The sequence below is a fragment of the Manis javanica genome, chromosome 3 (genome assembly GCF_040802235.1).
Source record: "Manis javanica isolate MJ-LG chromosome 3, MJ_LKY, whole genome shotgun sequence".
Classification (NCBI taxonomy): Eukaryota; Metazoa; Chordata; class Mammalia; order Pholidota; family Manidae; genus Manis; species Manis javanica.
In genome coordinates, this window is record NC_133158.1 from 16,206,898 (window position 1) to 16,219,648 (window position 12,751).

The following is a 12,751-nucleotide window of genomic DNA, read 5'->3' on the forward strand; positions in this document are numbered from 1 at the left end:
CTTTATGTTTTTCTTCTTTCTAGATGCCTATACATGATGGGACTCTCCTGTAATTATTAAATATTAAGCCTTTTAAAGCTCTGAATGAAACACTCAGCATGTATAAGAAACGTTATTCACTGCCTCAGTGTAAAGGGGCCTCCAAACACTTACAGTTCAAACACTGCAGCCCAGTCTGGAAGGAAAAGTAAATGGGTGAGACCGGCTCCATGCATTCCAATAAATATGTCCGTGTTATGGGTGATCCTTAGCTGCTCTAAAAACCCAAGTTCCCTGTGAACATACAGAACAATAAAAGACACATGGGCAAAAGAGAGAAAGGATTAAGCTGAGTTAGTTCATGACACATGGTAACAATATTTATACCAGTGTCTTTCCTGATTTAAATCACATTCCACCAGGATTATTATTATTTTTTTTGTCAATTTCAAGCCTACTCCAATAATTAGTAACTTAATTCCTTAATAACTTAATATTTTTTCTAAATAAGCATGCCTTTTAAGTGCACTTTCTTTAGAAGTGAACTTTCATTGCTGTCTTAATTGGAAACCCAGTAACACATGACATAGATAAAAATGAATCAACCAAACTTAAAAGTGCTACGAAAAAGTGAAATGAGCAAGCCCTGGAGAGATGTTAGGATCTACTGGCACCAAACTTGAAAACTATTTCCTTAAGATAACAAAAGGATTTTTTAAACAGCAAATAAATTCCTCCTTGCATCATCTGAGCTATTCAGTTCCAACTAGGCACAACTAAAATTATCTTAGATTCCACCAGGGCACAGCCCTGCCTTTGCAAGAGACTAATTCGCAATTGTAGGCATGTTAGGCTTGTAAAAGGGCCCTCTGAATTCAAGACCCTGAAAGATGTGCAAACTCCGAACCAACAATTAGAGCCAAAAACGTTCACTAAAGTGAGGTTGGCAAGAAATGCCAGGGTAAGGATGAAGCTCTGAAGAAATGTGACGGAATCAGATCTCCTAAGCCCTCTTACCCAAAGTAAAAATAAATAAATGAACAACCAAGATTAGTTTGGACCTAAGGGAAAGCAAATTCCCTCTTAACAGCTTCCCCTCTTTAAGGAGCTTCCACTTGCAGTAGAACAAAAACCCTGCACCCTCCGTAGTGAGAGGAAGACACCAGCTCCACGAGTGTGTCTCACATGGGGTACGCATGCCTCAGTTTCTCCAGAAATGCCGACTCATGCAGAGGGAAGGACAGGTACTGGCCCAGGTGGATGTGCTCCTGGAGTCGCCAGGGGTGGGAAACACCTATAGGTCAGGACTCGCATCTCCATGCTACTCTGTTCCTGATGCTTCCTTCGGGTTGGCCAAGTCTGAATTTACTGTAATTCCTCCTTATCTGGAAAACCCAATATACCCTTAAAGGGCAGTCAGCTAAAGAGCTTGGGAGGTGGCTCTCTAGTTCTTTCAGCCTGACACCAGTACCTCTTCTTGGGTGACATTTCTTCATGTGACAGGAAGGCTAGTCTCCATGGCTTTTACAGCTGTTGTGAAAAGAAAACTGAGTATGTTAGAAAAACAGAATATGTCTAACATTTCCTGTCTAGGTAACCCCATTGACCTAAGAACAACAATGCTACAAGAGGTAGCGCGTATTCCTGGTCGAAAAAAATCTAGGCGTATAAAAGAGTTCAAAACGTGGAGAGTCACTTGTAAAACAGGAAGAGTTTTGACAAGTCACAAGACTGACATGGAGATAAAATGCATAAAGCCTAAGAGTAAGTCTCAACAGGTGGTAGTTGTTACAATTGCTACTTATACTTGACTCTTGAACAAACATGGGGCGCCAATCCCCTACACAGTCAAAAATCCAAATATAACTTTTAACTCCCCAAAACTACGGCTCCCTTAACTACTACTAGTAGACTACTGTTGACAAGAAGCCTTACCGATCACATATAAACACTCAATTACCACGTATTTTGCATGCTATGAATATTATATATATATTTGTTTTACAATAAACTAGTTCAGAGAAAACTTTTTCGAATTGTTGCAAATCTATAAAGAAGTTTTCGAATATATATACTGAAAAAAAAAAACACGCATGTAAGTGGACCTGCGCAGTTCGAACCCGTGTTGTTCAAGAGTCAACTCTATTTGTATCAGGGTCTGAAATCCTCAAGACAAGAGCCATGGTGTCTTCATAACTGAATTGCTAAGCCTGTGAGCAGCTCAGGATATGTGCCCAATAAAGATCTGTTGTACAAACAAACAAATGTATGGTCAATGAGGTGGGAAACTCCTATGCTTACTGGTACGTTTAAACTTAGCTATCTCAGACGCCCAGATGCTGGTGTATGTATATTTTTCTTTTTTAACATAGAAAGAAACTATTCACAGTGTTAAATGTGGAAATGACTATGACTGTAGGTGGGCAAGGGCAGGAGAGAAGAGCCTTCACCCTCCTTTTGAACTTTTGTATACTGCCTGACTTTTTCAACCAGGAATACTTACACTTTCATGATATTGTTTTAACGCCAACAGGTGTCGCCTAGGCAGTAAATGTTAGGCATATTGTGTTTTTCTAAGCCTTTCACTTTACCAGAATTTTAAAAGAAACGTAAATACTTTATAAGATGTTTAGAAACCTCATGTTATTTCTATGGCCCTCAGATTATTTCCCTATAACTAATTTAAGGTCAGCAGTCAAAACCTGGCAGCTAACAGGGTAAATTAGGCCAATAACATTTTTTTAAAATTCAGAATTGGTTGCCAACTTTTAAAAAGTCAGAAATTTCAAATGGAAATCTGGACTCACCACTTCTCTTGTTAAATGAGATGGTGTTGCAACACCAGGCCCCACACACCTGAATAGGAGCTGCCTCCCCCTTGCACCCAGGGTCCTCACTTGACCACTTTATTCACAGATGGCACCTGCTTGCCCCTTCTGGGTCTGTAAGCCAACAACTCAGATTTGAAAAATCTTTTCTATCCCCTAATTCACTCCTCCAAGCAAAAGTGAGAGCATGTGCCTGAGCATGCGTGGGATTATCTCTTACTTGTACTTATAATCGACGATCTGGACGTCAAACGTAGACACTGTCTTCAGTGCGTTTACAAGCTGGGGAGAAAACCAGAAACATTTAGAATTTCTTTTTGTTCCTTCTTTTCTGCTGTACTTGCCTGTGAGTCCTTATTTTTCATACAAGACAGTTTTCAGATATCAATTATCCTTCAGGTCTGCTACTTTAACCCTTAGCTGAGTTCAAAGGCAGACTCCACACCTGGGGCGCCTTACCCCCTAGCAGCCTGCTGCTGTGCTGGACAGTCAAGAGCCTGAAAGGACAAATTCACGGGAGCAAAGCCCTCAGCACAGGGGACGCTAGGTCTTAGCTGTCACTGCCCATGTGCTGGTCATGCCCTCGACTTGTCACACGTGTTTGTCGGGCACCTACTGGGTTCCACACATCAAGGTAAGAGCATTCCCCCACCCGCTGTGTCATTTCAGACTAACCACCAGTGCTCTGAGCCCTTCTTCCGAAAATACTAGATTCTTGGCAGGAAAACATTTTCAATATATATACCCAGGAAAACAGTACTTCTTTTAGTAAACAGAGGGTAATAAAACAGAATGTTACTCTGTGTCTAAAACACAGCCATGGTTCTCTAGCCCCTCGCGAATTGGCTCCTTAACCCAACACTGTGGGTCGCCACTGTTCAGAAACTTGTGCACCGTATCTCACTGCCTTGAGGCGTAGACTTTGGGGCAAGAGTGATGCCAGTAGTTACAGAGGCACCACTGATTGTGGTTTCAACCCGGTTGCCATTTCTAAGTGCTTAATCCTCATAAATACCACATCAAGTACCATTACGCCCTATTTTAAATCATACAGTGTTGGCTTAGGGACAGGGACAAGGAGTCATTTTCCCAAGCCTGGCGGAGCCAAAATTAAATCTAGGTCATCTGACCCCGAAATCTGTATTGTCAGCCCACTCTACTCCCACGTATAAATAGCAACAGACACTGACCATAATCCAATTCCCCTATTACACACACACACACACACATACATACATACACACAGAGTCATGAAATGGTAGTTTCTCTCTCTACACAGGCTGTGATCTCCCACAAATACACCATTTGTATCAAGGTGAAGGAATGAGGATAGATTAAAACTCTGTTTGCCAGGAGTGAATTAATCACATTCCAGGAGCCTTGGTCTTAGGATGAGATGAGTCCACATAAAAGGAATCGTGGCTCTCTGAGTGTTCCCCTGACGAGGGTGCCCTTTTCCACGATTTCTGGTCACACCAGAGAGGTGGCCACATCCCTCCCGACATGACTGTGCCGACCCTGAGGTCGGGCGGGACTGCGGGAACTGCAGCGCAGTGCGGCCATCTGGGTTTCGGCATCTACTAAGGCCTCCAGGCCGAACCCAGGCGCTTCGTCTCCGCCTGGTATCCGCCTTTCCAGCGATGCCCCCGCTGGGGCTGGACTGTCAAGCCTCACCTTCAGGCCCAGCATGTGGGCCGCCTGTGTGGGCGATGGGAGAACACCAGCGGCCCAGCATGACGCCACGGGCAAGGGCCATCTCTGCAGGACCTCGTTCCAGCGGCCTGATGCTGTTCCTCACCCCACCCCTTCCCGACAGACTGGAAACAAAGGTGGATCCGCCTCCTCTAAGATCTACTTCTGTTAAGAGCCCCAGAGCTCTCCGGTAAAAAGCAGGCTCAGGCTCTGACTGTCCTGGCTCACGTCCCATTACTCTGCTCACCCTGACCTTAGGCACGTTTCTTAACCTCTAAGTCCCAGGCTCCTTGTCTAGAAGAGAATAATAAAAAAAAAATCTACCTCATGGGTTTGCTGGGAGCATTGGGGAACATGTATGGGGAGCATACAGTCATATGCTTGGGACAAAACTAGCACTCAACATATGTGTCTTCAACCGATGTATGCTATTGATCTGCCTGCTCATAAGGGGTGATGTCCATCTACCTCAACTTTGCATTACTTGATACTTGATACATTTTTATTTCCTGGTCTTCAAACACACACACACACAGCTCATTTCTTCCATCCACACAGCTTATAATCAATGCCTCATTATACCATATGTCCATGTCCTCCATAATCCATATGGATCTGGAGAAGAGACACTAATTCTGTAATTTTTATCAGCTTGCTAGGCACCAAAATTAATATTTGTAAAACATTTCACCCATCAAAACCTGCCCCCCACCTCCCTTCTACTAAGTTATTCCCATCTCGATTCCACTGAACTGCTTGAGCTACCAGTCTAAAGGTATGCACTTGATCCTGAATACCGTTCCTGGCCTTACCTAACGTGAAACTGCACAGGTTCTCTCCAAGACAGTGCTTGCATCCCTATACTGGGTCCTCTCTCCCATCAGCACCTTCGTCCAAACTCTTACCAGAGCCATAGGAACAGCTCTCAATCTCCCTGCGCCTGCTCTTGCAGCCAGAATGATTCAAAAATAAGCAAGTCAGATCTTGTCTCTCCCTGTGTACTCATTTTCTCTTTGCTGCCTTGACAAATTACCACAAACTCAGCAGCATTAAACAAAACAACTGGCCCTCTCGCTGTTCTGTAGAGTTAGCTCCCACAGCGAGTGAGGCGGAGGTCTCACTGGCCTAGAATCAAGGTCGGCAGGGCTGTCCTCCTTCTCGAGTGGCCAGGGGACAATCTATCTCCTCACCTTTTCCAGCTTCTAGAAGCCACCTGCAAGCCTTGGCTTGAGGCTCCTTCCTGCACCTCCCAAACGGCAACCCTGCATCTCTCTGGCCCTGATTCTGATATCGTGCCTCCTTCTCTTTTCTGCATCCCTCGTCCACTTTTGATGAAGTGCTGAACTGACATCTGGTTGTGGGAAGAATCCAGCTAAGGAATTAGCTTTCTGGGTAGAGGCAAAGCTTCTCTGGCACAGAGAGTGTCCAGTCCATTTGTGATTTCATTGGGCCACCTGGATAACCCAAGAATGTCTATTTTCAGGCCAGTTGATTAGCAACCTTAATTCCACCTGCAACCTTCATTTCCCTTTGTCTTGTAACCTAACCTCGTCAGAGGTTCCAGCAAGCAGGACGAGGACATCATTTTTTTTGGAGGGGGAGCTTTATTCTGCTACCACGCCCTGCTTAAAACTTCACAGTGGTTTCCCCTCACAGGGCAATAAAATCTGTCCACGCTCTCATCAGTGCTCACGAGGCTGGCCTCTCCGGACCATGCCCGACCTCTCTGATCTCTTCTGGTATCATCCACCTGTCTGGCTGCACTAGACCACACGGTTCTGCTTCTGAAGCACGGAGAGCTCTGGACGCCAGAGGATGTTTGCTCCTGCCTGGCACTCTCTCCTCGGCTGGTTCCTCCTCCGATCCTCTTCGCACGCGGTGCCTGACCACCTTCCCCTTCCTTCTGCATCCCGCCTCCACCACCTCACGCCGTCTTCCTGCCTCTGTACACTCACTACCTGAAACCACCGTGCTGACGGGCTTGTTTGCTTCTTTCTTGCCTTGCTCTGTCTCCACTCGAGAGTGTAAGCTCCATGAGGACAGGGACCTTACCCGTCTTGTTCTCTGCTGTAGCTCCAGAGCCTCAAACATGGCTCAGCATATAGCAAGTGCTCAATACATGTGTGTGGAATAGATCTTACTACTGTGAGGACATCTTCCAGCCACGCCCTTGTAGGCAGGAGCCATGCATGGTCATCTCACTGAGGTCAGATATAACTTAGGAGGTGATGTTGTCTAAGTGAACTAGGGAAACCTAAGAGGCGAACAATTTCTGAGACACACAGTCATGCAAAGGAAGGGAACGCTTCCAGCCTAATCTGCCTCCGGATGCCACACGATCGCCACACTCCATCGACCGTCTCCCAAAAGACACTCTCACATTTTTTGCTGCCTGTTTGTCCGGAGGCAGAATGTTTGGCAATCGATGGCAGTAAAGGCAGGACTCAGAGATCGTTTCTGCCTCTGTATCCAGTCTGAGTGGGTGAAGATGAATATGTACAAGTGAGGCAAAGCTGGTGTGGGCAATTTTGGTGACTTCCAGCAGAAATCCAACAATGGGATGGGGTGTAGCCATCAAACTATTCTAAAAGCTAATCATTTCAAATCAAACTATTTAATGCAATGAGAGAAAACAAAGCACATTAATCATTAATATGATGATATTAAAAATGCATACCCAAACGAACCTCATTTTGGTTTAGTATTTTCCGGTATTCTGTGCTCCGTGCAAGAATGGTGACTCGAATTTTTCCATCCTGTAATCCAAAGGAGAATGCTGTGTATGCCTGGACAGGTGAATGAACACCTGAACTTAAAATGTGATTTGCACAGAGATGAAGCTCCGTAAGGATACACTTAGGGAACTACTGTGTTTTTGTTTTTGTTTTTTGAGCCTGATTCCTTCACAGTCCTTTCAGGGAATAAAAATGCATCCATATTAGCCATGGAACACAAAATCTATTTGTTACACTTCTGCTTGGTTAGGTGGGTGGATTTTGTGGCAGGGGTATCTTGGATGCAGTGGGGATCTGAAGGAGAAAGGAGATTTATGGCAAAAGAAAGGGGAAAGGGAAAGGAGAAAAAGAAGTACTTCTCCCATTCTCCATTTTTTATCTTTCATAGGTTGCTGACATCTGAGTTCGGATCACTCTAGCTCAGAAATCATTAACATGGAAAGCACTGCCGTCTGACTATTTCTTTTTCTGTTAATGGTGCCATTGATTTTTATTCAGGGTGAGAAGTCAAGCCCACCTCAGAACCCATAATGCATTCCTCACCTGGGGTCCCTCCTGTGTGATGTTCAGTCTGTGCAGGACATGCTGGGAAAATGCCCTGAACAATCCAGTATTTTGGCAGCCAGATATCTGAAATAAAAACAAGAGTTCATATTATAATGCATACTTTCTGTGTTACTATTTAAGATGTTCTCAAGTTATATATAAATGTTATCTTAAAATCAACCAAGATAAAACCTATAAATATGAATGTTAACAACAATACCATTCTTACCAGGGGGGTATTATAAAACAGCCCGTATCTCATCCGAGGAAGTAATGAGAAAATGGCCTCTTTAAAACATACCTATGAATGAAGATATTTTATAAGGTGAGAGAATATACTTGGCACTCATCACACCCAGAGAGAACTTGTAATTACAGAAAATAAATTTGAGTTCATCTCTATTTTGCGTTAAAATATTTTGAAGAGCAAACTATTTCACTCAAGTGGAATTCATGTTTTTTGGAAAAGCTAAGGGAAAACATTTTTTTTTTAATGTTACACATTCAATTACAGTAAGGATTCTGGTTATAAAAAGAGAAACCAGAATGTCAGATCAATGGTAATAGCTACTAAAAATACATATTAAATATTTATTTGATGAGTGAGTTATCTACAGTGACAGGTATTTACAGACATTTCAGTAAAGTTCCCAGTACCCTTTTGGAATCGTAAGTTTTCAAATGTATAACATCATAGTCAGTAAATGCTCTCCACGTGTCAGAGAACAGGTCGCCATATCCATAGGAGCTCTGAAAAATGGAAACAAATTTAGTTAGGGCAATAAAATACACATGGCTTTCTAAAAATGCAATAAAATACCTGAATTAACCTGTTAGTGTGAATAACTAATGATCCTAAGCAAGCTGATAAAATCCATGTGAGAAAAAATGGATTTTCATCTTGGGCCCAAGCAAACAGCTAACTTGATGCAATATCATCAGAACTAATCATCACACTTGCAATCTTAGCTTGTTAAAAGCATTTTGTTTTTCCACCTGATTATTTTATGATATCATGATTGCTGTAGGGTTTTTTCCAGTGAATTTTCTGTCCAAATTACAGATATACCACTCATGCATACACCGCCATTTGTACACACTCTGATATGCACCGTGAGCAAAAAACATCGGGGCCAAAGGAATATGCTTTTGGAAAGAAATTTCAGAGCAAGAAAATGCCTTGACAGTTTAAACATTAAAAATATAATGAATGTTGTTCTAGGAGATGATCTCCCATTGACTAATAAGCAGCATGTGATAACACCCCAGTAACATAAATAATAAGAGTAATAATACTTAATAATAAGAGTAGCATCTTGCATACTTCCTGAAACTCAGATACTGCTCTAAGCACTTGAAATTAACACATTAAACTACCCTACAAACTTATGAACTTGATAATGTCATTACTCCCATTTTACAGACAGGGAAACTGAGACACAAATTTAAGTAATTTGCCTAAATTGTAGCGTTGGCGCATTTGCAGAGCTGGGATTAAATCCACCTCGTTTGGTTCCAGACTCCATGCTTGTAACGTCCATACGGCAGTCGCCTCTCAGCGGGAATGGGTTCTTTCTAGTACATTTACCAAATGCATTTTGCTTTTGAAAAGTAGAAAGTATGTGCTCCATCAGCAAAAGGAAGGAGATTGGTTTATTTTAAAATGGTATAACTTAGACTGAAAAATTCAGCCAAAAGAAATCAGAAATATGTATTCTAGGATTACATTCAAGTCTACAGTTGGTTTTACATTATGTTCGTTACCTTCATTTCTTATCTTTATAGCATTCTTTTCTCAGATTTTGAAATTTTTCAGAATGATTGAGAACTGTGAGATGTGGTGATAAAAACAAAAATTCTTTCCTTCAATGTTTCTCCAATTCCGTTCGAACAAAGGCCCTTCTGCACACTATCAAAAATGAAATGTCTGTGTCTTGGCTCAATAATAAATAAAGGGCAATTAAAAGAAGAGATTCTAGACAGTTTCTTGAGATAAACTACCTCAGGTAAAATAAAATACCTTTAAAAGGAGAATGTAATAATAAAATATAGTAATCCTGACTGATCCCTTCAGGGGAAATCGTGTATTATGCAGTAACCACCTCTAGAAGCTTCTTTTCCACATCCTTCAACTTCAAATTATCTGCCACAGGGACAGAGGGACTTCTTTCTAGTCTCATGTTGAGGAATATTTGGATATTCTTAAAGATGACTTAAAATTCCCTCCTGTGTATGTTTTAAATTTAAATAGGCACATAGGGGATGGAGGAAGAAAAAAACATGCACATTAGCTATGACTCAGAAATCCTACTTACAGGGGTCTGCCCTTCAGAAATGCTAGAAGGAGCATGTTAAGACATGCAGATAGAAAGGCTATTCACTGCAGCATTTCGGTAAATAGCAGAGAACTGGAAACAACCTAGTGTGATTAGGGTCTTGGGGCAGGACGTAAATATGTGCAGTGAGGCACAGATGGACTAATGGAACATCCATTAAATGAATAGCATGTAACCACTTAAAAAACGGTAACTCTAAATATATTGGCTTGGGGCAAATGTCCACTATAGAATAATAAGTTAGCAATATCAGACAGCATATTTTCTATAAATATACCCTTATTCAAATTTTATTTTATAAAGGATATATAAAGGATATATATATGTATATCCTTATATAAACCCATATATCCTATTTATAAATATCCTATTTATAAAGGATATATATATATATATATATATCCTTATACAAACCCATATATAAATTTGATTAAATATTAAAGTCTTACAAGGGACTCTCACACATGTAAACTGTAGTCACCTTTGAGAAAAATGGAATTAGAGAAGCAGACTAAGGAGACAATTTTTTTAAAATAAAATAAATGACTTATTTATTTTATAATTGGAAGTTTGTACCTCTCGATCCCCTTCACCCATTCTGCCTACGCCACCCAACTCCCCTCCCCTTTAGTCTCTAAAAACAAGAGACGTTGTTTTCAATGTTACAGACTTCTACGTTGTTTGAAGCCACTACAGCCAGGCATTATTTGCATAACTGAAAATAATAATAATAAAGCTATACTACTTCTCAGTATGTGGAAAACATGGAAGGCCTGTAGTAAGTCCCCTTTCTTTCATTCTGCTTAGTAAAAGCACAGGAGCGTCCCTCCGCACAGGTCTGGAGGCTGGTGGCCTTGCCCATCCCACTGGGGAGCCACGTGCCTGAAGGGTGCCCAGACTGCGGAGCTTTCTGTGAGCACGAAGGACGGCCCCTCTGGCTTCTTCATGGGGCCCCTTCGTAGAGGGCCACTGAGATCTGGACTGCATGCGGCCCCTGCTCTTCCCCTGGGCACTCTCTTGGCCGAGGCCGTCAGGGCAGTTCACTGTGGGGGGTTTGCATCACCGTCAGCCTGGATGTATGCTTCACTCAAGGCCTTTCTAGCAAAAGAGGTACACGGGTGGCCACAAGAAACCCTCACAGTACCCCCAAACTAGAGCATCCTGTGGGCCCCCGTTCTGGAGCAACGGCAGACCGGCCTGTCCTGAGAACCCGACTGAGCAAGCAGCAGAGGCCTTGCTGACCCAAAAAGCAGGTTGGTAAGGACACACAGAGAGTAGCAAAGAAGGGAAGTAACATCAGGGCAGCCAAGCTGCTCAGCGAAACCCATCCTGCCTGAACGTGCAGCTGAGCTCAGACTGCCCACACGTCACAGGCCCGGCTAACCTGTGCAGCCTGTGCATGCCATCCCACCAGCAGAGAAGGGAGGCTTGCAGAAGTTGACTCGATGTAATGTAGTCTACTAGAGCAACATGGAAATGCATGCAACCAGATATGAGGAAGCTTCTGGAAAGTGTATGGAAGCCTTTCCTTCAACTTCACAGTTCTGAAGGGAACCACAGAGAGGCAAGAAGGCAATGTGGATTCAGGGCACAGGACTTGTCCTTGACTCCACCCCTTGCTGTAACCTTAGAACACCCACCTGCCATGCAAAACCTCAGCTGCCTCCTCTAAAATAGGCTAATAAAAACTCTCGTCCACGAGGGGTATGAGCATTAAATGAGATAACCAGGTGTAATTAAAATAAAACCCCACCCTAAATCCATCACTCAGGGCTTCTGATAGCTGGTGATCCTGGTCTAGAAGCACTCAGACAAAAAGAAGACGACTGTTGTCCCATCTGCTCACAGAGACATTTTCAGGAAATGAAAACAGTGGCGGCAGCAAAACTGGAACACGGAGGGAGATGTAAACAGACGCAGAGAAGGAAACCCAAAGAGAGCATGAACGTGCCAGGAATCATAGAACCAACTGTCATCAGGCTTCAGATCAAATTAGGGAGCAGCAGTAATGAAAACCTTTCGCAATGCAGTGAAAACTCTACCATGAGCCTCATATCCGTGGAAAAGGCGTTAGCAAAACCATTTCCCCTTCTGCACGAGGACCTGACCTTACGTTAACTGTCTCGCTCTGCGCTCTGGGAATGAAGACGGCATGTGTCAACTATGTTGCCAGGTAACACTGCTAATGATTTAAAAAGACCCTTGATAGGTAAACTGCTTCTGGACTGGGAAGGAGTACGGTGAGACTTGTAACTGGCTGTGTCTTTTGTGAGGATGCTGGGGCTTTGCCAGTGTAGTTGTTCCAGGAGATGCCGGACCCCTTGTGCCTGCCTCACGTGGTCCCATGTCCTTGCACCAGAGCTGTGCCCTGCAGGCTGCTGGAAGGACTGTCACTGCCAGCAAGCCGATGGTCTCTTGAAATATTGTTCTGAGCGCATCCATGCCAGGAAGGATGCCTATAAGCATCTCGTGAGTTGGAATGTTTAGCTGAACCTTAGATGACCTCTTAGTGGGTGCTCCGGCTTCCCAGTGCAGGCAGTCTCTCATGTACACCATAACCCACTTGTGCTCTTATTGCTGTCATTGTCACAGTTCGCATTCAGAGTGCATGTGCTATATACACCAGGCATTGTGA

The 12,751-nt window shown here is 43.2% G+C and overlaps 1 protein-coding gene across 8 annotated transcripts in view; it reads right to left on the bottom strand.

Moving 5' to 3' along the window:
• EOGT (EGF domain specific O-linked N-acetylglucosamine transferase) overlaps positions 1-12,751 on the bottom strand; it is a 33,273-nt gene that overhangs the window by 2,454 nt on the left and 18,068 nt on the right. For 7 of the 8 annotated variants that reach the window (XM_073230885.1, XM_073230884.1, XM_037019244.2 and 4 more), the window contains 6 exons: positions 8,438-8,530; positions 8,010-8,081; positions 7,778-7,864; positions 7,187-7,255; positions 3,028-3,089; positions 154-273 (listed from right to left, as the gene is read on the bottom strand). In XM_073230885.1, coding sequence (XP_073086986.1) covers positions 154-273; positions 3,028-3,089; positions 7,187-7,255; positions 7,778-7,864; positions 8,010-8,081; positions 8,438-8,530 — 503 coding nt within the window. The remainder of the gene's footprint in view (positions 1-153; positions 274-3,027; positions 3,090-7,186; positions 7,256-7,777; positions 7,865-8,009; positions 8,082-8,437; positions 8,531-12,751) is intronic. The other variant, XM_037019247.2, reaches the window with a different exon arrangement.